Genomic DNA, 26,996 nt, shown 5'->3' on the forward strand with positions numbered 1-26,996 from the left:
CCCATGATTGCAAGAAAATGACAATAGGGAAAAAAAGTTAGTAGACTGAAATATTACTCTTTATATCTTTTTTAAAAAATAATGGCAGTAAGATACAACTCAGTCATTAAAAACTTACCTGGGGAACAAAGTAGTCATAGCTATTCTGATTTGTCTCTACAATCTGCTAAGTTAACTATTAGCATATGGAAGATTCAGTTTCATATATGATCCACAAAGTTATTTACAACATTATGTTGTAAATGCAACTATTATTCTCTTCCAATCTCACATCAGTAAAACCGCAAAATATTTTTTCTTTCCTTATGATCCACTGATTCACAACTATCACTGCAACACCAAATAAAACATATCTCCTCCAGCTCAATTTTATAACATTTCAATATGTCTTTACCTCAGAATCTTTGAGTCTCACATAATTAGATGGGAAAACTCCTGATTTATCACCCAGTGTTCCTGTCCACCAGTCGCCATCTTTCTTTGTCACAAGAATCATATCACCTTGTTGAAAAGTTAGGTCTCCTTGTTCAGAACTCTCATAAGTATACATAGCAATAAACTCTGTAAGAGGGAAATAAATACAGAACATGGGAAAACACTTGGTAAACTGCTCAATTATCATTTGCAAAACCTAACTAATATAAAGTAGTCTATCCACAGGCTAGAGGGAAGACAAATTTATTAACTACTATTAATAGAAACCTCAATATGTAATGCATAAAATGATATATATCAGAACTAATAACAATCTATCAAAAGGCTGCTTCAAGGGGATTTTTTTGGTGTAAAATAATTTGCTAGCATAATTAAAATGTACATACATTATGAATTTATTATTTAAACCAATTTAAAATCAGAAACTACTCTGAAAACATGTTTCCGAATGGTTTCTCTTTTGTGCTGATGACTAAAATTTTCATTCTTGGGGATGGAGAGTCTCAGAATTCAAATATCTATAGATACGGTCTTCATTTTACATACGTTGTTTGGCTCTCGTATACAATGACTTCTTTCATTACTTGAAGCTTTGCATGCAGGGCGCACATCTCATTGCATCTTATGCAACAGATGGTTGGGAAATGTTAAGACAAAGCCTGAATGTGTTCTGGTTTTTTAAAACACAGTCAACTACATGTTGAGAAATGCAATGCATAATTCAATCACAGAATTACATGAAAAATTTTTACATAAATTATCACAAATAAAATTTCAGACAATTCAGTGACATTTTCTGTAAAACTTGATACACTCTTATTTAACTGAGCATTATGACACTTTATATGAGCACAACACAGATTTCTGAAGATTATATCCTCTGCTTCTAGGATCAGCTCTGGATCTAAGAGCAGTTCACAATATTTCAGGAAGACTTTCATGCACATGTAACAGAAACATTCCAAGTATTCCACCGCAGCTGGGAATTGTTCTATTTGCTTGGACACTAAATCTGATCAAAAAGCTTAGCTCAGGGAAGTTCAGCAAGAATTCAAACCACAATTATTATCCTTAATGAAAGTTAAAACATGGTTTGTCTAACAATTGCAGCTGAAGAACACACACATCTGTTTGTATGCATGTACACATGCACATTAAATATTGTAATGTATGCTATACACATGGAATTTTCCTTAAATCCTTTAAATGTAATAGAAGCTGCTAAATGCATGCTTTGTTATTCCTTAAAAATACAGCTTTTCTGAAATGTTTTATTAAAATGTTGTGTTCCTTTTTAATACAAACCTATAACCTGAGATATCCTATACTTTACGAAAAAGATTAGCATTTCTACAATTGCTTTTCCTCAAATATATAGTGAGCAAGACTAGTTGTATTTTGAAATAACTGATTATCTCACTTTCCTTGTTACATAGATTTTTACCATTCCCTCCTTTTAATTTCTGTAGGGCTCACTGCAGTGGCAAATTAAATACATCAGTAACCAATGAGACTCACTTAAAATTGTACGTAGAATTGTAGTTAAAAAAACTTAAGGTGTGCTGTAGAGATTATACACAAATGTTCATTTGTAATTTATATTTAGATTCATTGATTTACTCTGACTGTGATTTAAATTAACCTAGCTGACTCTGCACTGAAGTGGGTTAAGAGTGCCCACACAGTCTGTTAACACAGCTTGTGCGGAGACATTAACCTCCAGCTGAAGGGTGGTGAGAGCCAGGAATGCAAGTCTTCTAAAACCCTTCTTGCCTGACAATTATCTGTCTGTGCCCCAGGCTCCATCCTTAAAATTGAGGGCTAGCCTTAACCATAAGGATCACAACATTCTAAAACTGACTGTAATTTTTTAATTAAGAGTTTTAATGAAACATTGGAAATGAGCTTTGGGTGAAATTAAGACATTTATTAATAATTCCTGACATCATGAAGTACATGTACAGTTGTGCTTATTTGGCTCTCTGCAAAAAAACATTCCAGACTGGGAATTGCTACCCAAATATTTATACAAGAACCAGTACAAACTCCAGAAGATATTTTAATGGCATGGGAAATTACTTCTTCTATATATACAGCATATATAAATTCTTACTATAATAAAATTAAAGTGCAAATCAATTTACCTCTAGAATGATTTAAAATTAACAGGCTCAATCTTAAAACACTAAGATCTGATTCTAAGCTTGTTTCTGGTAATAACCAGACTCCTCTATTTAATTACATAGTAAACTACTATTAATGCCATTCAGTTGGAGATGCTTACCTTCACCTGACATAGCTGCTTTTGTTGCTGGTGATGCTACTCTTTTCAGACTAGCAGGACTTTCTGAGGAACCAGAATCCATGCTTCAGAAGAAAAGAATGGTTATTTAAGAAATTAAATCTCTTCAGAAAAATTATAATTAAAAACTAAAAAATACATATGCATCCATAAGCAATTCCCTACATTTTAAAAGAAGAGACAGCAAATGTGCAAATTAAAGCTTTTAAGTACAATGGCCAGTCATGGTTACATTTAGGTATTACCTTAAATACAAAAGTTTCTGCACCTCTTCTTCTCCCTCAGGAAAAAAAAAAAAATCGTTCTCATTTGTATTACTGATGTTAATGTTACCTTCACATTACACAGAACCAGATTTTGATTGTTAAGTGATTAAGTTTTGAGGTATATCTTTTTATTTTGGGGAAAGATAAGCTATGACTTCCATAGCTGCAATTAATGAAATCCAATACACTAATTTTTTAGTTGCAAGTCACATAAAATTAAGACCTCCTTTAGATCTTTTGTTGGTGATGCATGACTCAAGGAGAATGGAGGTCAGTTTTCTTATTCCTCATACGCATTTCCAAGGTTGGAAGTCAAAACCCCCCAGAAGAAAGTCATATTAAAAAAAAAAAAAAAGGCATTTTTACAGAGTAGATTCTAAACTTTAAAATTCAAGTGTGCAACTCTTCATATTTATTTAACTATTACAGTATAGAAGTAAAGTGTGGTCAAAGCAAATGAAATACCTCGTTGACTTCCTAATGGGGCCTGAAATAAGCTTCACATATGATTTAGGAAACCACCCCTTTTGTCCTTGAACCTCTCCAAACCACCACATATCTTGCTGCTCCAAAACTGTGATGATATCATTTTTGTTGAAATTCAGGTGGTTGTCTTTTTTTGCTCTCCAAGGATACAAAGCCTGTGCTTGAAGCCCCTCGACTTTTTCACCCTAACGCAATTTTAAAAACAAGAGAGAGAAGTCAGTCATGCACCACCTTTCATAAAGCAAGCGGCTTAAGGAACTATATTCTTAGGCTACTTATATAGCAACAAAATACACAGACTCTCCCTCACCTGTACACAGCAAAGTCAGTCAATTAAATGTACATAATAATACCAGAAACGTTTATGGTCCTCCTACATTTCTATCTGTTTCTAACACATAATCAATACAATGCAAGATTATCAGAAGTTTTGCTTAACAAGTTAAAGTTTTACAATTAAGATATACATGTAAATAAACCTTCATGAAGATACTTTGGCAGGACTTAAAGTAAACTTTATGGAAAATGATGCTTTGGTGCAAGTTACTCATTGTACATTCCAACTGGTTTTTTTGCTCTAAGATATTAAGATATTTAGCATTTTCCAGAACACATTAGCTTACAAGAACAGTATGTTGTTCAGTTGAGGAAAAGTAAATGCCTTAACAGATGGACGGAATTCATCTGATGTGAAGCTTTGCCATTGCTATTCCACTGAACTACATAATCCACTTTGGAGTGAAGGTTATTGTCATGTCATTCAGGAAAGCCCCAAGGAAGTGACCCAAAACTGGCATCCTGCCAAAACATTAAGACTGGACCACCAAAGTCTAAAAAAGCCAGCACAGAATAGCAGAACAGAAACTGCTTCATGTTAAATTCTGCCATGGATTTTGGAAATGGGTGTGCACTACCTGTTCATCACTCCAAACTGAAACAGCTTACCTGTCTCAGGGAACTGTTCTAATGCATGGTCAATGTTCATACTTTGCTTTCCAAACATTCGTGTTGGGTCAGAACAATTAGAATGAATATAGGGCTCACCTGACCCAAGACAGGAGAGGGAGATGACCCTGTAACAGCGGCAGGAGTGAAGGCTGATCGCTGCCGCAGCTGCCCTGCACTGGGAACAGTCAAAGATGGCTGAGCTGCCCAGGCATCCCAGTTATCAGTCTCCGGTTTCTCACTAGCGTTTGTTGGCCATCTGAAAAAAAGGGAATGACGTAATTCCTACCATTTTCAACTGAATGAAAACACTCATGCAGGAAGATTGTGCAGAAAAAAATATCTACATTCTAGGTTAATTTCTTTTAACTGAATATTCCATGGAAGTAGTGCAATCAAACATAGACTAACAATAAATTCATCTTAAAAAGGCAATCTCTAAATACAGCTGTTTGTCCTTGTTACTTAAGGCCAGCTGCTCTTGTGATTTAGTTTCATTTCTTAGCTGTGCCCCAATACAACAGAATTTCAAGTAGCGCAGTCTATAGAATACACAGTGGAAAGAGGTAACTTAAAAAAAAAATCATTCTCTTCAAAACTGGTTTGAAATCTTCACACCTGCACATCACTGACCTCTCACAGCCCTTTCCCTTATACATCATTTTGCTGCTTCTCATTCAAATCCTTAGCCTTTTTCTTTTGCTTAAAATTATTTCCTACTGACTTCTTTCAACTCTTTAGAGTTTTATGCAACCTCTTATCCTTTTTATGTTCTATCTTGTCCTTTAAAATGCCTACTCAATCTCATAATCCACATCTCTGCCTCCAAATACCCACTTCGATGAACAAAATCCCCTCAACTCCAGTAGTGTAAACAAAGCACCTAAGTTTCCTTTGCCTGTTGCTTGTGCTATTAGTTGGAGTAATCAATTGTTGTACAACTGTTGTTACAATCCACCTAGATTGTAACAGTGTCCAAAGGCCACGACCATCCCTAACCCCTATATCATGTCAAGGACAGTATTATTAGTATAAATGCTCTGGGAGTCACTTTGTATTGAAACTAAATATTAATTTTTATGAAAAGCACAAAAGCATGCATTATCCACTTAGGGTAGCAACAGCTTTGTCAAATGTGTGATTTATTCAAAATAATAAAATCCAGCATATCCCAGACACCTTCAAGAAGCTCAAGATTTAATCTTGCCCTCCTCCCTCAGAAAAATGACTGTGCGTAGTAAAACAGAAAAAGTTTAAATAACTGGAGAAGCTACTGTGACATATTTAATGAAAATTTTGAAATAGAACATATTATGTACTGTAATATTGCACTAAGATATTTAGATTTTAATTTATAAATATGTATTCCATGATCAAAAGATAAGATTATTACTTACCCAACCCCATTCACATAGGATTGATAATACTGCACAGAACATTAAATTATATTAACAAGACATCTAGGGAAGGGCACATGTTCTACTTGCGTCAGTCTTACTAATGTCGTGATAAGGAATTAATAAATCATCTTCTCATGTTAACTCTGTCATTATCATAGTTTGCATAATCCAAGCTTGAAACCTTCAGTGAGGACTGGTGTCAACTAATTTAAGAGAAGGAAGGTGAACGCCTTGGAATTACCATCATGTCACCATCCTGACTTAGGAATGTCTCCTATTTGTGATGTGTCCTTCTGCATTGTTCAGGCAGATATGATGGGAGCATTGTTAAAAGTTCCACAAGGCTGTGATTTTAACTATTTACTACATAAAAAATACTTTACCTCAAACAAGCTATTTTTATTTTGCAATCTGGATACTCTGTGTTAACTGCCACCACAGTCAAAACGATTAAAAAGGATTTCGCCACATTTAAGGTGGTAACACTACCCAAACATACGTTGAACTGAAGTCTGCCCAGTTATTGGCAGTTGTAGTACACTCTGTAGAAGCAGGAGTTCCTAGAGACGTAGTGGTTTCATGCACAGAAACTTTAGGTGCAGCAGTTGCCTCAACTGCTGGCTTTACAGAAGCTGGAACTTCATTTTCAGGTATTTTCTCTGCATAGTTTGCAGGGAACCATCCAGTTTTCCCCTTCAATTCTCCACCAAGCCACCCTGGTTCTCCAGTCTGGCTTTCATCCACCTGTAGACACATTAAGTTAGAACGTTGAGAAACGTAACATACAAATGGCATTTTTACTTAAAACAATCCATCTCATCCACAGTAATTAACTTTCTCTAGTTACAGACATGACACCTTCATTACAAATACAAGTTCCACCTAAGCAGAATTTGGTTTTGTTGTTATTTGATTTACCTTTGGAGAGTTATGTTGACAGCTATTCTTTCTATGGCGTATTAATAATTAAGGGAACATTTTGCAATGCAATACTGCTTTGCAATTCTTTTTTTTTTTTTTTTTCTTTTTTTTGCCCCAAGCCAAAATCAAAAGAATTTCTCAGTGTTGAGGTTAAAAAGTTTTATCAGTCCTAATGCATAAGCCAAGCAAGGGTTTTTAAATAGTTGCTTGGAAGTCTGTTATAGCACAGCAGACTTTGGAAAACTGAGTTCTAGCGAAAACCCTTAAATGCTGATATTTCTGGTTTAACTAACACAAAATGCAGGTTCTAACAAGTTTTCCTAGATTTGCTCTTGCAGAAAATACAAGAAAAAAACCCCACAGCATATTAAAAACAACACCCATCAAACAATTCAACAAATGCACAGATTTGCTAATGTATTTGTACAAAACAATTCCATGGTAAGTTTTCACGCGTAAATTTGCAGGCCTCTGTTCCTTCCCCTCACTCTGATATCTTTGCCAAGTCATAAAGGACAGGATGAAACAGGGCTATTTTTGCAGCTGTATTTTAATTCCTACTTATTGATTATTATAATCGTGTTTAGCTATGATTTTGCAAACTTCACACTTTCCTGTTAACTTTTCTTAAATATTTCAAGCATTTGTTCTCCAAGCTCTACGGACCAACTAGTCTCTTAGTCTGCTATTTCAACAAAAGTGATCAGTTTAAATTCTGTGAGCTGCAGCTAACCACATTCAGCAAGAATCGCAGGAGAAAAGTAATTCACTGCTGCTACCCCTGGTGAATTGATATGGTGGCTAAATAAATACCTCCAAGGCAATGCCAGTTGCAGAAACTTTTTAGAAGAAAAAAGGCAGTAATTTCGGTAAACTTGGTGTTCTAGCTATCTAATCTCTTTGATAGGTCAAAAGAACCTAAGTTTTCAAGCAAATCCTTACATATGAATAGGGTTTGCACCTTTGACATGTAAATAACACCTACTTTGTACAACAGTCTGCTGTGCATAGCTGCAGATTCCCCAGCAATGGTCAAGTCAGCAGTAAAACCAGGCCAGTAATAGAAAGTCAGCTAAACAACCCTACACAGTGGCTGAATTTCTCTCACGTTTTTAGACCAGTAGCAATCAGTATTTCAAAATATTTGAAATACTTTCAAGAGTTTCAGATGACAGCATAACTCAAGAGCTGACCATGGCAGATAACAGTACAGCAGTCAGAGATGCTTAGCTTTGTACTTCTACATCACCTATTTCCTAAAAATCCATTATCAATGAGAGGGATTTGTTGATAACAGAATGCTTCATGAGCTAAGGAATAAGAAATAGTATCTTTCTCAGTCAAAGGAGTGTTCAGTATATGCCATTATATGAAAATAGCATATAGTAGTGTCTCGAGCTAGATGCTTCTACAGTTGGAAACACACCTATGAATTCACTCCATCGATTTTAATAAAGTATAACCCCATCAGCTGCTTGTTAGGATGAAAAAAAAAAATTAGTGGCCAAAGAAAAATTATTTGTGGCAATGGTGCAAACTAGTTGCTCTAGCCTAAAGGTGGGACCATTCTTTTGCCTAGAAGTGACTGAAACCAAAGCAGCAAAGCTTCTGCCTCTGTCCCTAGACTACTCATTTGAACTGCTGAGAGATTGCTTTGCCTTAGGCCAGCTGTTGACTCTTTGACAGCCTCCTATTGTAATTTGTATCCCACACCCCTCTTTTGGTGCAAAACAATCCATTATTTCTGTTTTTTGTTGGGTCCATCTTCTGTCTCAGCCCCTATTAACTCAAAGCAAACCCAGAAATAAAGCGACTACATGCTTGACCAGTTCAATGTGATTTTACTGCAGTGCAGAGCAGAATTTCTGCTGCAGCACTGGATAGGATTGTTAGAGCAGCAGTATGAGTGATGGAAGGTCACAGCAGAGGGTGAATCTTGGGAGAGAGAGAAATGGCTTATCAGCACCTGATGCCAAGTTGAATAATCTGAACAGTAATAATAGCCACACAGTTTCTACTCTCATTCAGTTGGTCAGGTAGTAACTAGAATCACTAACATGCAAAAGAATGAGGACTGAAAAGCCAAAAATCTGTTATGGTGATGTTCTAAATAGGGCATCTTTTAAATGAATTAGTCATACAGAAACCACTGATTTTTCAGAAATAAATGTTTTGTACAAGCAGAGGAAAAAAAAAAACCTACCAAAAGGTTTTAAAAGCAACCGATTTCATCTCTTCAGAAGACAGTTTTAAGTTAAAATAATTCATAAAACAGTCTATTAGGACACTCAAGTTTATGCTTATTCAATCCAATTAAGTTTTCTATGTATACTCATGAAAGGCACTTTGGAGGATGATTTTAACTCTATAATTCATAAAAAAATCTGGTTTCTCAGTTATTCATATAAAATATAATTTGCATCTGTTTCTGTAGTACAGTACTGGAACTTTAAATAAATACCTTTGAACCTTTTTAAAAATCATCTAATTTCCTTATATTTTTACACCCACCATCCCCAACCCAAGTCCCTATGACAAACTATCCTAGAATATTTTTTTCCAAAATACAACTAGACTTTAAATGTACACCTGAACAGTGAATTATAGTGTGGAGGGGGTTAATTTTTTATTTATTCAATTGTACTTTAGAATCATGGCTTACAACTACTTAGTTTCAGCGACTGAACACAAGTGACAGGAGTAACAGCAACACAACTCTTAGCACAAAAGCAATAGATTGAGTTAGTATCTTTCTCAACAGAAGGGCTGGCTTTGCAGTGGCCTACCCCACTTTGACCTGGCTTCTGTATCACTAGCAGTGCATGCACTCACAGAGAGAAGCCCTGTTTTAAGGTAGATATTCACTCTGCATACAAAGCCAAACCCTAATACTCTCACAAAAAGTATTTAATCAACGTTAAACAGAGTACCATCATCTGTTTTGTTCAACTACCTATCAGTTGAATGACCACTTAAATTCTCTTCCACTTGTAGGCTTTTGATCTAGATATTTTGAAACTGCTGGAATACCCGTTAGAATGTTGAATATACGCTCTGCCGACTAGAAGCCATATGCTGATTACGCCTACACAGGATCTAACACAACGAGGCTGTCTATGTGTCTAATACAAAGAACATTCATTCTAACTCTCACAATCAAGAACTGACAAAACTGATGAGAAACTATCCTTATGAACTTGTTTCAGACTTTCCATGGAAGCTTATTTATGAACTTCCTGTTTAACTTATGCTCTCCTGCTATCAGAGCCACTGCAATTCAGTTATTCATTAGTCCACCTCTATTTCATTGAATTATGGTTGTTTATTTAAATAAGCTGTATTATATAAAATATTATCAGCAGCAGCAGAATCCATTCATTTACTTCAAGCTGGAGCCTAGCAGCAGCAAATGCCAGCAGGACTTGCTTTCTAAGAGAGCTATAAGGAATTCCATATATTGTATACATATATTCATACACTTAATAGAAACTTAACTTCTTGACCAGACAGAGCCCTGAAAAAGTAATGGCTTTCATGGCTCAGAATATCTGTTCCCAGACAAAAGCTTGGTTGTTATAGTTAGGATTATAAATCTCTCTAGCTTACAGTGAAAGACATTTAAAGTACATAGAAAGGTAAGAAGCAGAGAAAGCAGAAACCCAAGTTAAGAGAAAATATAAAAATCTTGTAATTAAAAAGCAGAATTAAAAAAAAAAAAAAAATCAAACTACAGCCCATGCCCCACGCACTGTTTAAACCATCACCCAAGATACAGAGTGCTACAGATAACCAACGTGTACTGGAATGTCAGTCAGAAGAAAGCCCTCCTCAAATCTGCAAATACACTTCTCTTCAGAATAAACCCTCAACCTTCTCCCTCATTTCCACCAAGACAGTCTCAAGATTCATGCACAGTGCAAAAGTGCATTACACTGTTATAAAAACTATTTACAAGCTATACATCTATTAAAGCCACAAGTCATTCTGACATAATGAATTCTGAAGTCCTATTTACATCCAGGATTTAAGCCTGGTTCCCATTGTGCACAGTAAATTGATTTGGGCTTCAGCTGGATTCTTTGCTCACAGAAGTTACAGTTTGGGTGGTATCTTCTGTACAGCTATATGATTACAGGACATGACTGCACAAGCCTGCACACACAAAGCCATTTGTAAGTGTTAAAATGGTGAAGTGCTAAATTTGCCTATGTTAGAACACAGTTATTCTACGCAATATTTATATCGTTGCACCCAGTAAACTCCTAACTGTATAGGTCACCTTAATTACAGAGTTGCACTTATAAATTAGACACACTTTAACATGTAAGCTTGTAAATTATTATTTTCCAAAAAACGTAACCGACTTGACCCTTTTAGAAGCACAGGACACGACAAACACTTAAGGACAAAGAAGAGTCTAAGAGTCCAAATGCCCATTATCAAAAGTAAGTTCTGGTCCATTGCACTTAAATTACTTTTGACAATGTGAGCTAGTTTGTTAACTTTACCCTAGGTGAACTGAAAAACAAGTAAACTACACGATAACAAAACCTGTATTTATGAAATGAATAAATTGCATAGACTTCCTAACAGTCATACAGCACACTTACCCATTCCCTTTTAACCTCCATCAGGAAAGCAATGATTTAAAGCAAGGCAGAATTATAACATATTTCACAGAAGTGTCTTACTTACATTAACTTTTCTAAGAGCAGACCATTTAAGCAATTACTACAGAGCAGGAGATAAATCCCACAAGAATCAGTCATCAGGTTTAATTATTGTCAAATATAAGTTAAATAAAGAAAATTGAGAGTAGTTACTCTACTTTTGTGGATTAAGTTAAAATAAAGCCCAAATGTAACATATAGAAAGACTCAGATTACCTTAAAGTCTCTAAAATGTATGAAGTGCTCCTTAATATCATGTATTTTTGGCAAAAATGTTATTTCCCTGCAAGTCTACCTAATAGTGATTACTTCAAGGAAGAGAACAGTTCACTTATATGCCTAGGCTACAATCTATCTCCCAAGAAAGCAAGACACAGCATTTTTTAATAGCCTAAGGAGACCCATGTACCGGTATCCCCTCTCATTTAACAGCTGACTGACCAATACTATTTCTTGATGCAGAACAACAACACATTGCATTGTTATTCAGAATGGCATTGGGCCTCTTCCCGAGTCATTCAGTAGTGCTAGTAATCCAGGATTCACCTTTTATTTTCCAAAAGCAGATTCTAATGTCAAAAAGACTTCAGTGTGACACAGCTGAGTAAATAAAAGAAAAAAAAAAAAACAAAGCACAAAAAACCAAAAAGGCCAGAGAGATGAAGGCTCATCTCCCCAGAATACATGCTTTTTAAAAAATTATCATTACATCTTGTGAGAGTCTACAAAGTGTATTTTTCTAAAATCCATAGTTACTAAACTGTGCCAAAATGCAATAGCTCTTAAAATGCATTTTCTTACATAGAACACCCTAGTGAACACACTTTCCCACAGTGAACAAGGTATCATTTAATAGTTACACTAGGAATTTTTGTTATGAATTGACATATGCATGCTAACATCATATTAGTAATTTATTAATATCAATATACACATTTAATAACTGTAGCCATTAACAACAGATCTATAAGAGGTGAGAGACAAAAGCAGAATATCGCTTTAGAGTTTAACATGACAGTTATAGGCTGACCATATCCCCATTATCTCATCATCTACGTAAAAAAAAAAGGAAATTATTCCGTATCAATATACCTGCAACCAAATTTTTAGGTTTTGAAGTTTCCATTTTTTAGAAATGACATTTTATCTACTGTATACCCTCTTCAAAATAAAAGTATCTCACAAAGAGTTAAGTAGAAAAAAAGGAGTAAATTATCATATAAACAATTCTAAGTTTCATAAATATAAATTTCTTATTAGAAACATACTTTATTTATCAAAGCCAGTTTTTGATTCCACACATAATAGCCACTCTCTCAATAGAAAATAACAGTAACTTTATTCCCTAGCTATCTTGGAGGACAAGAAAATTCTCACTGAGATAGCTTTTGTATAGGAACCTTTTCAAACACATTGACAGACACACACAGCTCAGCATACTAAACCTGATATGATCTACTTATAGATTATGTTTAAACTTTACACTTACAATGAACTGTAAGAAGCTATCCATTATTATAATAGGGCTACTATGTCACATCACCATTTTGGTATTCACGGAAATATTTTTCTCAAGTATGTAAAAAAAATCCTGCCATATATAATTTCAATCACACAAGTGCAAAAGCTTAAGTAATTTTTTCAAGTAATATCACAATCTCTTCTTACCATGACTATGTCACCAGGCTGAATAGTGATTTCATCATGGCTTCTTGATTCAAAAGGATACAGTGCTCTATAATACACTATTTTTACATCCTCCTGAGCAGAAATGGTTAGAGGAGCTTTTTCTGAGCAGAGGAAAAAAACACACAGATACAATGGAAAAAAAAAAAAAATTAAAACATATTATTTTTAAATATTTGAAAAATCAAGTGAAATGGAGACAAAAATTAAGAAACCTTACATTGTCTGTAGGAAGTATGTTATCCCCATTTTACACAGGGGGAAATATGAAAATGAATTATTTGAAATATAATTTTATTACTATTTTCTTTCCTAAATATCAGGTAAAATATTACTATTTTACTATTACTAGTAATAGTAGTAAAATACTACAATTTTCTGATATATAAAACTATTTTCATAGAAAGAATCATACACTTATTATGCAACATACATGACTTGTCAAATGCTTCAATGATTTTATAGGTTAAATCTGATCAGCCATTTTTTCAATTCAAACGGTGATGTTCTTGCATATATCAATGGTAATTGAAAGATGTTTCAAAATGTTCTAGTGTATACAGATTGGCTGAAAAGAGGTCACTTACAGATCATGTTTTTAAAAAATTACATGCTAAAGATGTATTATTAGAAAAAGAATAATACCAAAAAACCCCAAAGATAGAAGCTAAATTGCTCTTGTGCACTTTCTGTTTTGTATATTCAGTCATAAAAGTACCCTCTGCTACTCTACACAAATAAAACCTAGCAAAAGAACATATTAGATTAAGTCAATTCTAGATTTGGGCTAAAAGATAGAAGGTAATTTCTCCTTTATGCAATCCTTTGATCAAATATTTAAACAAATATTACATTCCCAATCAGTTCTCTTGTGTATGTATCAAAGCCACTTAAGAGGAACCATGATTCCCAATAATCAGATTATAATGCATAGAAAAAGCTCTCAACTGAAAGTGATCATGTGCATAGCAGAAAAAAGGGGGATTAAATCTTAAACTTCAGGTCATTTCAGTAAACAACATGCATGGGGAAGAGGAAAAAGGATAACTAAATGACATATTGCTACTACTCTAAAAAAATCCCAAAGCATATATCCCACACCAAAATAAGAACTGTAAAGAAAAGTACGGAAATAATTGTTGACGTCTTGCATCAAGATCTCACAACAGCTTACAGCTAAGATTGTCTCTTCAGTTGGCACTGTAATTCTCATTAACTGTGCTTTATACTCTGCTAAACATCATGCTTTTAGGAATAGTAGGGAAGAATAGTGAAGCCTAAAAGAACAACTTTTTGGAGTCTAGAGCTCAATTCATACATTATTTACTTTAATAAGACTAGCAATCCAATCTTGAAACATAATATTCTTCTGAATTAAAAGGAAAGACAAAACAGAAAGTAATTGTTCAAGAGGTATGTGCAACTGCATTTCTTGACTTTTTCCTCTACCTGCATTTGACCAAGGAGCCTGGACAGCTGGCTTGATTGGCTCTTGCTGTGGTTGGAAAAGCTTACTCAGTTTCTCTTGCATTTCCTGTTTCCCCTTATCCTCACTTTCCTTCTTCTTGGTTATTTCTTCCCTTTTTTGCTTTTCATCTTCCTGAATTTTTTTTGGCCACTGAAGTTCTTCTTCCGGTTGCATACGTTCAAGCCGCTGTTTATCCCGTTCCTGGATACGCCTGTTGGACAATTAAGGTGTATTTTTAAGCCAGTCAAACAAAAGACCATAACAGTTAGTTGACCTCGTGTGTGATCTATATGATAAAGTGTACTCTTTATGGCTTTTGCGTACCCTATAAGAGCTGTTAATTTTGTTTTGGTGAGTTATCAACCACTCCACAGCATCTTCTTACACAATGACTCCTAGAGGGCAAAGGAGAAATATTCAGAAAGATTTGGTATGACTCCATATGTATCAAAAAAGAAAGAGCTGTGACTCTCAGACAAATGAAAGAACACTATTTCATGTAACCTACTATGAAGTGCAGGCCTCTATTACCTTGACTTGCTTTGTCTTTGCATTTAAAAAGCTACCTTTAATATATTTTTTATTTTAACTCACGTATCAATTCTGTACCTTTACAATATGAATTCCCAGAGGTCTAAAAGAGGTACAGAGCAACCTGAGCATACAGAAATGGTAAACTAGTTATGTTTTGGAGCTGAACATAAGATGTGGGGAAAAAGAAAACATTCAACACTATTTTTTCTTGACAGAGTTCTTCAGAGATTTGTAAATGCTAAACTTTATCTTCTTTATTGAGGCTGTGATCTCTTCTCCTCTACAATGACATGCAAACATATTTATTTGTGTTTTTCTAATTATTGTATGAAACTACACAAGTATCTTAGAAGAGTCTCCTACTCAGCTGGCAATGCTCTGAAAATTATAAGCTTTCAGTATCTGACGCTTTCAGTCCCACCTCTTCAACTCAACATCTGAGTGTCAACTTGGGGATTTGTGTATTCTCTTTTCATAGTTTTCAATGGGATTCATAAATCCTATGCCATTGTTTTAAGTGATGAACCATATGGAGAAAGGAGGAAGAGGAAAAAAAAAAAAATCTCACTTGGCTGAAGAAACAAAACTCCTTGGCATCCAAGAACCCAGACATAAGCCTTTCAGTTCCATGTAACTTTAAGACTGCTTTTCAAAATCTCTTCCCGAGTAGTCTAATTCAAGCAATTTGAGTATCTCATTATATCATCATTGCAAGTTACCATTTTCATTTACCCCACAATTCCTTTTATTTATTCTAGGCCTGCAGATATCAGCTACAGCCATCACCAGACATTTTCAATAATGAAATTTTACTATAAAGTTTTTTTCCCAAAACCCAATAAGCAGCAAATTATACACTTCAATTTTTATCTGCTCAGCACCAGCTTCAGCTCTAAAATGCAGGAAGAAGTCAGGAATATCGATGAAACAAACTGGTTCTGCTTATTTTCTCAAAGCCATAAACATCCCTAGGTAAGACTAAAATAGCCAAGCCAGAAAAAAAATAAAAGCAGTAATTGGAAAATATGGCAGTCCTGATCCTCCTGTTGAGGGGTAAGGAGTAAAAATATTGCAAGCTTCATACAGCACTCTTTGCAAAACTACTCAGAAAATTTCACATTCCCAAGTGTGAAAGCTAACAAGTCCTTCCCCTCTGACAGAGGACAAGACAACAGAAGAAAAGAATACATATTCTCTGCTAGAAACAATTTGCACCAGTAAAGATAACTCTAAAGGGCTATAACAGATGTACAGTGTGCTTTATTTTGTTCCATTAGCTATTCCACTTCTATATTTTCTTCATACTTACAAAATTAGTGACAAACACATAACAAGCTGGTCATTACAGACTTGGCCTACTATAAAGAGCATATTTTGTCCAAGGACAATATGAACTCCTGGACAAAAACTGTGTGAAAAAAAATTAATTCCCTACAGGGAAATGTCCACTTTCCAAACACTAGGCACCAGAGGGCAAAAATCTCATATCTATCAATGCAAGTTTTGAGTAGGCAAGAACATTTTCTGAGATGTCAAGGTACCCAGTACCTGTTTAAGATGACAGCTACTAACTTACAAGCTCAAAAAAATCTTTGGTTCTCAATGAAGTTGCTGATATCATTTCAGTATTCCACATCAGTATATAACAAGTAGAGGTTAAGACATCAGTGTGAAGGGTATCACTTCCTCCTCTATGAACTACTGCTACACTTTTCTGCCTTCAATGTGAAGTCATCTAACAAGTTAATAAATTCACTGTTCTGACAACCTCTTAGTTTAATCACTGAATTAGTCCTTCATATGTTCATTTGCAAAGTATTCAGAGCCAATTACTCAGCAGGTTTGTTGCAACACTGAAGGTGCACCAGACAGGCATACAGAGCTCAATTTTCTCTTGACTTGAGTGGTGTCTTACCTGGTGAGTTTAGTCAGATGGGCTTTAGATGGGAAACTGAGTTTTTAATTAGGTTTCTAGTAGAGTCTTCCCATACTTATAAACCAAGTTTGTTCTAACTGCTGGAGTGAGAAGGGTAGATGAAAAATGTACCTTGAGGGGGTGTGGGCTATGTGTGATTTCTTTTTTCTTCCACAGAAGCTGCAGAATTTTCTTTGATTGTTACGGGAGCTAATATCATCAGTTGAAGACAAGGAAAGGAGTAAGAAGAGACAGAGAAGCTAAAGAAAAACAAGCCTAGGCATGAGCGCCATAGCTTGGGGTTATGAACAAAAAACTTGATATTCTGCTCTCTTCCTTAGTTCAAGACTCACAATGTGTTAATTATCGTGGAATATGACCTCTAATCTGGGATTTACCTATACTTGCTTTTACTATTTTTATTTCCGTTTTTCTCTCACCAGTTGCATTATACCACTCAAGCATTTCTTATCCCAAACACCAACAGTAAGCTCTATTCATTTTACTCAAATGTATGGCAATTTTTTCCCCTCTGAACTTACATTACTCCCACAATCATACAAGTCTGCATAGAAGATTAAGATGCCTTAAGATAATTAAGACTAATTATCCATAAGAGGTCTTCAAAACGACCTCTACCATACCCAAATATGTATGTCTGTATCTTTGTTTGCTCAATTAAGTTATGGGCACAATTCAGTGCATAATTGCCAACAAAAAACTGTTAAGATAGTTCTCAGTATAAAGTGATTGTGGTTATCCATTAAGTCAAAGGTTAAAGAGCACATAATTATGATCTTACACTATTCTTTCTTTCTTTGCTTACTAGAGCTATTAAAAGGGAGCATACTTCCCTATCATGATGGAGTGGTATCCAGGTTATAAGTATTAATTGTTTACCTTATTCATTTTGGTGTCTGCTGGAAATCAGTAAGACTGGCAGACTGCTCATTATCAGGTATACCAATTATGATTATTTAGAAGCTTGAATATTTGGGCAGCATGAAGCTGTGAATTAACAATAATGTCCGAATGTTCAACTAGCATGAAAAGTTAGACATTAAGTTTTCCATGGCAGAAGGTTTTCCTTCTTTTAATCTGTTTTTTAAATTTCTGTTTTTCACAGAATCATTAAGGTTGGAAAAGACCTCTAAGATCATCAAGTCCAACCACCAGCCCAACACCACCATGCCCACTCAACCATGTCCTGAAGTGCCACGTCTACACAGTTTTTGAATATACTTCCAGAGATGGTGACAACACCACCTCCCTGGGCAGCCTGTTCCAATGCTTGGTCACCCTCTCAATGAAGAAATTTTTCCTAATATCCAATCCAAACCTCCTCCTTGAGGCCACTTCCTCTCGTCCTATCGCTAGTTAGTTGGGAGAAGAGACCAACATCCACCTCACCACAACCCCCTTTCAGGTAGTTGTAGAGAGCGATAAGGTCTCCTCTCAGCTTCCTCTTCTCCAGACTGAACCACCCCAGTTCCTTCAGCCGCTCCACATAAGACAAGTGCTCCAGACTCCTCATCAGCTTTGTTGCCCTTCTCTGGACACGTTCCAGCACCTCAGCATCCTTCTTGTAGTGAGGGGCCCAAAACTGCACACAGTGTTCAAGGTGCAGCCTCACCAGTGCCGAGTACAGGGGCATAATCACTTCCCTACTCCTGCGGGCCACACCACTTCTGATATAGGCCAGGATGCTGTTGGCCTTCTTGGCCTCCTGGGCACACTGCTGGCTCATATTCAGCCGGCTGTCCACCAGCACCCCCAGGTCCTTTTTGGGGTTGTTGTGGCCCAAGTGCAGGACCTGACACTTGGCCTTGTTAAACCTCATACAGTTGACCTCAGCCCATCGATCCAACCTGTCCAGATCCCTCTGCAGAGCCCTCCTACCCTCCAGCAGATCAACACGCCCACCCAACCTGGTGTCATCTGCAAGGAAATGGAGTATTCTATTTAATATTCTGAAATATAGTATTTTAAGTGTTCCTATAGTTCCAGTACCTCAGCAGCCTTCTTGTTTTCAAGGAAAGTTGCAACATAATTACCATATTTAGCGTGGGGATTTATTCGTCATAGAAAGCTGTTTTCTTAGAAAGTTTGCCGTTTCTGAAGTTGATCTTTAAGATTTTCAAAGGGATAAGTTCTATGTAAATGATCTAAGAGTTATCTAAACTTAATCACTTTCTATTTATAAGATTTCTGTTTGAAGATATGGTTCTCACTGAGACCTTGTTCTGCCTGAAATGTAAAAATTAACTTGACTCACCAAATAGTAACACAGGCTATCAATTCACTTTAGGTCACAATCCTTGTAATGGATTTGATGGTTGGACTTGATGATCTTAAAGTTCTTTTCCAACCTTAATGATTCTGTCATTCTGCGTAATGCTAGAACCAATAATTTAAGACCGTTTGTTCCCAGGTCTTTGTTTTCACCTCCTGACCAATATCTGTCTACATTAAGAGTATAGAAACCCCACAATTGCTAAAAATTAAATTAAACAGCTACTGATAAATGATGTCAGAATAAAATTGGTTGCTAGCCTATATGCCATTCTTTTTACATAAATATATGTTGAAAACAAATTTACAGGCATGTACAGAAAAACATTAGCTCTTTATTTTATGTTAGTATAAAAGAGCTAGTTAGTTACACTGTTCAAGAACCTCTCTAGGTGTAGAAGTACACTACACATTTAAGTAATACTGGTGAAATCTGTATGTATTACTGACAGTTAAAGAGTCACAGACAGATGTAGAAGCTCATCTCCACAGCACATTTCTCGTTCAAGGATAAATCAAGAGATTCCTCAAGTTTGAAAAGGGATCATCTGCACTGGAATGAAACTTGGTCAAGGTCTTGGATATTCTTTGCCATTAGGTGATACATTCTTTGAGATCAGATTATGCTCCCAGGAATGCTAAGTTAATTTTACTTGTTTGCAAAATGCTTTGCACTCTAACACCTTTACAGAAAGGGCTTAAATTAAAGCAGTTTGTTACCTTTGAGTTTCTTTTTGCTTTTCCATTTCTACTGTCTTCCTTTCTTGTTCTTTCTGTTTCAGCCTCTCAGCTTCCAAGTTCTTTTGCTTCTGTAGTTGCTGTTTGTTATGTATTTCTCTCAGCTCCTACAGAAAACAGTAAAGTATGTGTAAACATATACTATGTGAATCATAACTAATGGCCCCATATATTTCTTTGTGAAGTAACAAAACTGGTTGGATCTCTCTGTTCAAACTTACAGTATTGGCAAATGCATTGGCAGACATTTGAGGTAGATTTCAAAGGTCTATAAACCACTTACTGCTTTCCTATTTTTATCCATATAACCTGATATGTTAAAACATTAAAGAAACAAGAAAGTCTTTATTAAATGGCATTCTAAAAAGTTGATGAAAGTTTGACAAAGCTTAAGCTCAGAAGTCACTCATGTTTTATTTTAACTGGTTTGTTGAATTCATTTATTAAATTCTGTACAAAAATCTGCCTGCTGAGCTGCTCATAACAGCAACTGTTTCAGTTAATTGGTTTTATGTTGAAATCAGTGGTGATTTACTAAAGGATCTTCAGGATTGTTTTATATGCAGGGGATTGAATTCCTATAAGCAATGTATTATGGATGAATAGCGGCACAGAGAGTATTCATCCATACAAGTCAGTTTTCCTCTAATTAATTGGAAATACATTGCGTGAAACATTTAGAACATAAACTTTTTAAAAAAAAAAAAAATCACCTTTTCCTTAAGATTCTTCTGCATTTATACCTATTAACACAAGTACAAATTTTACCCTGAATCTCTTTGCACAACCTAGAACTTTGCATCTGAACTCCTCAGTATTACAAGGTAAAAAAGGATAACCTTACCTATGACAACTGAAATTTTTCGTTGAAAATAGTTCACTTTAAAAAATGGATATGTCTTAATGAAAATATAGTACAGATAATATACGCAGAAAAAGTTTGTAGGAGGAAATTGTTTCTAAATCTGTATCTTAATCATGTCAACTTTTATTGAAATATGTTATGACTTACATCATGCAGGCTTATTTACTTCTCGTATCCTTAAAAGTTTTATCTTAATTCATTCAGGGATTGAAACAGTTAATCTTTAAAGTATTTGTTTTTCAAGTTGTATTTGAAAGAATAGTTTTTCAGAAGTTCACAATCTACAAGTTAGCCAGATGAAGACTTCCTGTAACTATCCTCCTGCACTGACCGAAATGTAGAAAATTGCGTAAGAGTAAAAAAAATCCTAAATGTCAAGTGATTCAAAGAGCCAAAATGAGGAAAGTTTCAGTAAGTTAATTTTACAAGGTTATTGGTAACTTCTTAGCTATAGTTTCATAAAAGTTGAAAGTTAATACTTGTTTATTTACAGACTGTACTTGCACTCTGTGGAAAAATTTTAGTTAGTGAAATTAATACATGCATTAGTGCTGAACAACTACACACTGTGAAACATCGGATTTTAAGATGAGATGTCAAAATAACTACATGACAAAGAGGAGTAGCACATGACCTTTGCAAGGTATTAAAAACACTTTTAATATATGGATGAAAGTTTAAAAAAAAAGTTAAGATGAACCTCACGTCCTACCTCAGTTTCATTTCATTAATGATCCTCAATTTTAAATTCAATGAAAACTGAATTCAACATTATTAAAGAGATAATCAGTTCTTATACAAGTTTTAATTAAAACTGTGCTAAGGCCATGAAACTCACTGAAATACAGAGATAATTTGGACAATACCATATTTTATGATCATCATTACTTTCCATAGTCACATTAAAGCTTAGTAGACAGTTAGTATCTAGAATGGATATTACAGAATGTAAAATAAACTGCTCCTGCAAAATCACCAGAATTATTCAGGCAGGATATTGCCTTTGGGAAAATTTTTAAACCCTGAAAGCCCATGATTATAAACATTCATGCATAGACTATTTTGGACTAAGGAAAAGGGAAATACATTAGCTATATTGAACATAATGGGGTTTTAGTAGTTGGCCCATAAAGAACAATGAGAAAATAAAGGGACTGCGAGACTGCAGTGAACACACAGTTGGCCAACTACACCTGCAGCTAAAGGAGGCCTCTGACTGGACTATAAATTTCTGAAGTGCTAACTAGAGTGAACAGTCACTTCCAATAACTGTACGTTATTAATTCAGAGTCTTTAATGTTGTTACACTTGTAATATATTGAGGTACAATGGATTTGGCCCTTGTTTCAAATGAACATCTCTAGGGGAATCACAGTTCCCATTTTCTCTACGTGATCACCTGAACCCTTATTTGTATCAAAAAATATGTACAGGTGAAAAGGACAAATATATGACCATAAGAACATTAGCAGTAGAGTATTTTACAAGCATTCATCTGAAAGGGCATAGATTTGAAAATAGCACAGTTGAAAGCAGTTTTCCACCTGGCCAACACTATTAGAGATTTTTGTAGATTGCAGAAATCTATAAACCTAAGTATCTACAAAGGTCCTGAAGCTAAAATACTACTTCTATGAAGTATCAAATATCTTGACTAGTATTCAGGATTTTTAACAAGCTGTTTCTCTTGTCTGGGTAAAGAGACTGCTATCCAAAGCGTAGGTTTCTGACTCCTACATTTAGTTCAGCTTTAGCCCAGGCTTCCTTTTAGAAATCCTTGACTGTTCTACTTGCTCTAGCTTTCCTTCACATTCATGTCCCCTCCTGCCGCTTAATTTTGTATGCCAAGAAGCTCAAGATTCTGATTCCTGGCCGATGAGAACTCCTCTTGCTATTGAACAGAGAGATCTGGGATAGTCACACATTTCTAATAAGGCAACACCGAAGATAACCTGTTGTTACTTGCAAAACAGTGCCTTCCAGGTTTGTTTTTTCTTCCCCTTAGCATCTTTATCCCAAACTTTGGTGTTTGAGCAGTTAAATAGAAATAATCAATAGGCAAAGAAAGAGGAACTAAAATTCTTGAAGAGTATGAAGGTTATCATAGTTAAACAAAAAAAGCCAATAAATCTCAAAAGCTTTAAGTGAGACAATCCCGATGCAAGTATCTGAGCTTAGTTTACTTTTTAACAAGAAATTTGTAAACTAGAAAGAATGATTCAGTTCATCTAGATACACAGAATCAGGAAGAATCTATATCTAATTCAGAATATTGGTATTTTACCCCCTTTAGAAAAACTTCTTGAATCGTGCAAATACATAAAAACAAGTTACAACTTGCAAGACATCTGTACACCAAACATTACTTCCTTCCACTAGATGTCCGACTATAAGGCCAGCCCAAATTTTATATTTTAACTATAGTTTAGACATGTAAGTTTATCTCACCTCTAAACATATGATATTTGGCAGTAAAAGTGACATATAGAAAACTTGGGGAAATTGTAGCTAAGATCCATGCTGCCATGCCTCCATGTCTGTGTGAAGCAAGTAGTTTCTCATACTGAGTACGTATAGTAGGATCATTAACGGCTGCATCACAGCAGTTAAGTGTTGCTGCCAACTCTGCTCCAAATAATTAAATTATTTTATTTGCTTATTTTGTCTATATGCTCAGCTAAGTTAGGATCTCAAGAACATTTTAATAATCATTTAAGTTTTCCATAGACATGCTAAGACATTATTTCCTCCCAGCTAAACCAATGTGCTAGTTCAGTATTTTGTGAAGAGATTTTTCTGTGACATGCCTGTAACAGTTAAGAAAAACTAACGTAGCTTATACTCCTAGCACTGGATGGAATATTTTTGGAGATAACAAAATGCAATATATATCCTTCTTTGCGTTAGCTAGGAGGAAACAAAGATTTTTATCAGCATCTCATGCAACAGATAGATGCTCTGTTGCTTTGCCAAGTAACAGTGGGAGGATTGGGGAGAAAGAATCAGCATCTCTCACAGTGCTATAGGACAGCAGTTGAACAAAATTATAGTAACACTTCAACAGTCAACAAAATGAAACATTTGCCAGCTGAATATTCAGCACAGTCCTACACTCATCTTTTACAAACACAAGCAACTTAAAAGCTGTACATTTACAAATCGTATATTGTCACTCCAAAGACATAGCAATGCTTTGCTTGTTTCTGGTGTGCAGGACAAAGCATGTCTTACCTTAAAAGCAGAGAGAAATTGTTACCTTTCCACTTAATTCACAAACAGACTAACAAGTATAATTTTGAGATGTTACAATAGCCACATTTAGAAACCCACATAATATTGAATATGAATTAAAATATGAGTTTCATACAGCAGAGTAATATTCACTATATACAGACAAGTCATATTGCTATGAAAACCTTAACGTTAGAAACTTAGTTGTTTAAGCCCAAATTTTGCCTTTTGACAGAAAGACAATAGAACTTAGGATACTTCAGGGATTACAACACAAGGTTTCTATCAAATCTTCTCCCCTTGAGACAAACCAGAGCATTTGATCACAGAGGAAAGAACCCTACAGTTCTGTGCTCACTGAGGCTTTCCCACAGCAACACTCTTCTACCCCACTCCCCAGCTCCCAAAGAGCCTGCTTTGTCCTTGACAGAGACAGTTTCTCCTTCCACCCCACATTATAGCCATAGGGGATTTGAGAAAGGAAACGTATTGCCGTCTCTCTCATGTCTGGAATCACAAATTACAGTGCTGTGTAGGAGTATTTAACATAAAAGTGTTTTCTTCTTAAAAATTCTGAACATCATGACCAAAATAGGCAATTAACTTAAAATCTTGATGTTTCAGGTAAGCAAAAGGCAAAAATAACGAACTAGTACCTTGCCCAGGTTGCAATTCAAGGCACACTCCTCATCTAGGCAGTAAGGATTAGATAAAGAACCAAATTATAAACTCGTCTCTTTGGTTATGTTTTAGTGCTAGCACCTCTTATTAAATACTAACTTAGTTAAACACTGCACACTCATCTGTTTATCGTAAAGTGAAGCACATAACTGGAGGAGGTTCATCACTCAGATTGATATAGTTGTGTACTGCCTGAGTATGGCATGGAGACCTTTAGAAAGGAGTCTAAGTAGTTGACGCAGCCCAGGAGAACTGCCAGGCACTGCAGCATTGCATCTTCCATTGCCACTGACTGGAAGAAAGAAATGCTCAAATGTAAACAGGCATTCATATGCAAGACTTGTCCAGTGCACACTGACCAGACAGGGACTGACAACAACTGGAACATGACACAAAATGTAAAACATTTTTAAGAACTTGATTCTAGTTGTTTACCACCTTTTCCAGGCACTGAGAATAGCTTCTCAGCAAAATTAACATATTTCAGAAACACTAATTTAGTTGTCTTCTCCCATGCAGTAACACAGATAAACTCTAGATACTTGATTCTTCTATGCTATATGAAATTATTATTTCATCTTTAGAGACAAAAATTGTATGAGGAATTATTTTAATTGCTTTATTTAACAGTGTGTAACAACTGACCTTTGCAAAATTTAAATGTAAATTCACGCTGAATGTAGAAAGAATTTGTAAAGGTAAATTATAGTAGAACTATACAAGCAGGAAACCTAAATATAAAGCCTTCTCTTCTGCAGAATTATTTTATAAAATTGAGAATATAAACAAGGGCCTAGTTACATTTTACTAATATCTGTACCAATTTTAATTATTAAGATTTCTAGGCTAAGATTCTTAAAGAGTACAGAAGTTTGATCCAAGACTCTGTGAACCGTAATTAAGTATACAAATAAGTGGCCCAACTTTCAACCTTGTTACAGATTCAGTCACTTACTCTAAGCCAAATACAGCACAATCCACAAGACTATTATCTTCTCTGATAAAATGCCTCAAATCTGATTTAAAAGGATATCTGACCAGCTGCAGGCTAAGGTACATACTTCTTTGCAAAACAAGTACACTTTTCCAACATTGTGGCTTCAGGTTAAAACAATGCCCTAGAAGTCAAATAATTCTAAGTACTAGCAGCTTTCTGAAACCATGTGATTCTACCTAAAGGTATTCAATAGAGATACTTGAAACTACTTGTTTTGAAATATTAATAACATTTTATACTCCAGAAAGTTTTTGAAAAGGAACCAAATTCTGTAAACACTTCCAACTCTTGAGATGTTAAGTTGAAATAAAAGTACTTGATCTTGAAAGGACTAAATCAGAAGAAATTTAAATCAGTTGTTTTGGAGGGGTAAAAAAAGATGCAGTGGGAAAAAAAAAATTAATTTATCTCCCTAGTCACTCATACCTGATATTAGGACATGAAGCAAAGATAAGGCAATTTAAGGCCAATTTTAAGTATTCATTTACTGCAGAACATAGAAATTTTAATATGGCAGCAAATGCAGTGCAATCCACTGTATACTAATATGGTGTTAATAAGCTGACCTTTAACCTAAAATATATCAGAACATCAACTAAATCTTAGTCTCATCAGTGAAAAGGCACACTAGATACTAGTTAAATAGTTCATTTTATCTTTTATTATCACAGCATATTTCTGCACGGGCTATCAGTAGATAAAGTGTAGTCTCTATTTCAAGAGAATGAATTAGAAATGGAGTTTTACAAAACTTAAGGATGTATTCACATAGGAGATAATGCAACCGATATTCATAGCCAATAACATAAGGAATAACTCTCAACCATGATGACAAAAGGTTATAATTTAATGTTGCTGTCAACTTCACTGTCTCTTAAGCATCTCATCAAAACTCGTTTGGCATATATTTTGTACTCAGAGAGCAATAGCTTACATATTTACAATTTTGGTTCTGTTCTCTATTAAATTAAGCATTTTGACTAAGTAAAGACACGTATTACTCCCTCTCCCAGTAGGAAATAAGTGCAAAATGCTGTAAGATCATGTACACCTAAAGAGTATTTAGATATGCAATTTTTTCTGGGAGTTCACACACAGTACCACATCATTCTGCTTCTCGTCCAGAAGCTAGCTGTATTACAGAAGACAACGCAAGCACCAGTG

General features: G+C 35.2%; 1 protein-coding gene across 1 annotated transcript in view; it reads right to left on the reverse strand.

Moving 5' to 3' along the window:
• Positions 1 to 394: 394 nt before the first annotated feature.
• The window catches only part of ITSN1 (intersectin 1 (SH3 domain protein)), a gene marked incomplete at its 3' end in the record, with an annotated part of 66,033 nt that continues 39,431 nt past the window's right edge, over positions 395 to 26,996 (reverse strand). Inside the window, exons 17-24 of the mRNA XM_010287180.1 lie at positions 20,041 to 20,165; positions 14,561 to 14,790; positions 13,094 to 13,215; positions 6,334 to 6,578; positions 4,534 to 4,693; positions 3,469 to 3,674; positions 2,720 to 2,802; positions 395 to 561 (exon numbers count right to left, since the gene is read on the reverse strand). Of these exons, the coding sequence (XP_010285482.1) occupies positions 395 to 561; positions 2,720 to 2,802; positions 3,469 to 3,674; positions 4,534 to 4,693; positions 6,334 to 6,578; positions 13,094 to 13,215; positions 14,561 to 14,790; positions 20,041 to 20,165 (1,338 nt within the window). The remainder of the gene's footprint in view (positions 562 to 2,719; positions 2,803 to 3,468; positions 3,675 to 4,533; positions 4,694 to 6,333; positions 6,579 to 13,093; positions 13,216 to 14,560; positions 14,791 to 20,040; positions 20,166 to 26,996) is intronic.

The sequence above is a fragment of the Phaethon lepturus genome, unplaced genomic scaffold, assembly GCF_000687285.1.
Source record: "Phaethon lepturus isolate BGI_N335 unplaced genomic scaffold, ASM68728v1 scaffold3675, whole genome shotgun sequence".
NCBI lineage: Eukaryota > Metazoa > Chordata > Aves > Phaethontiformes > Phaethontidae > Phaethon > Phaethon lepturus.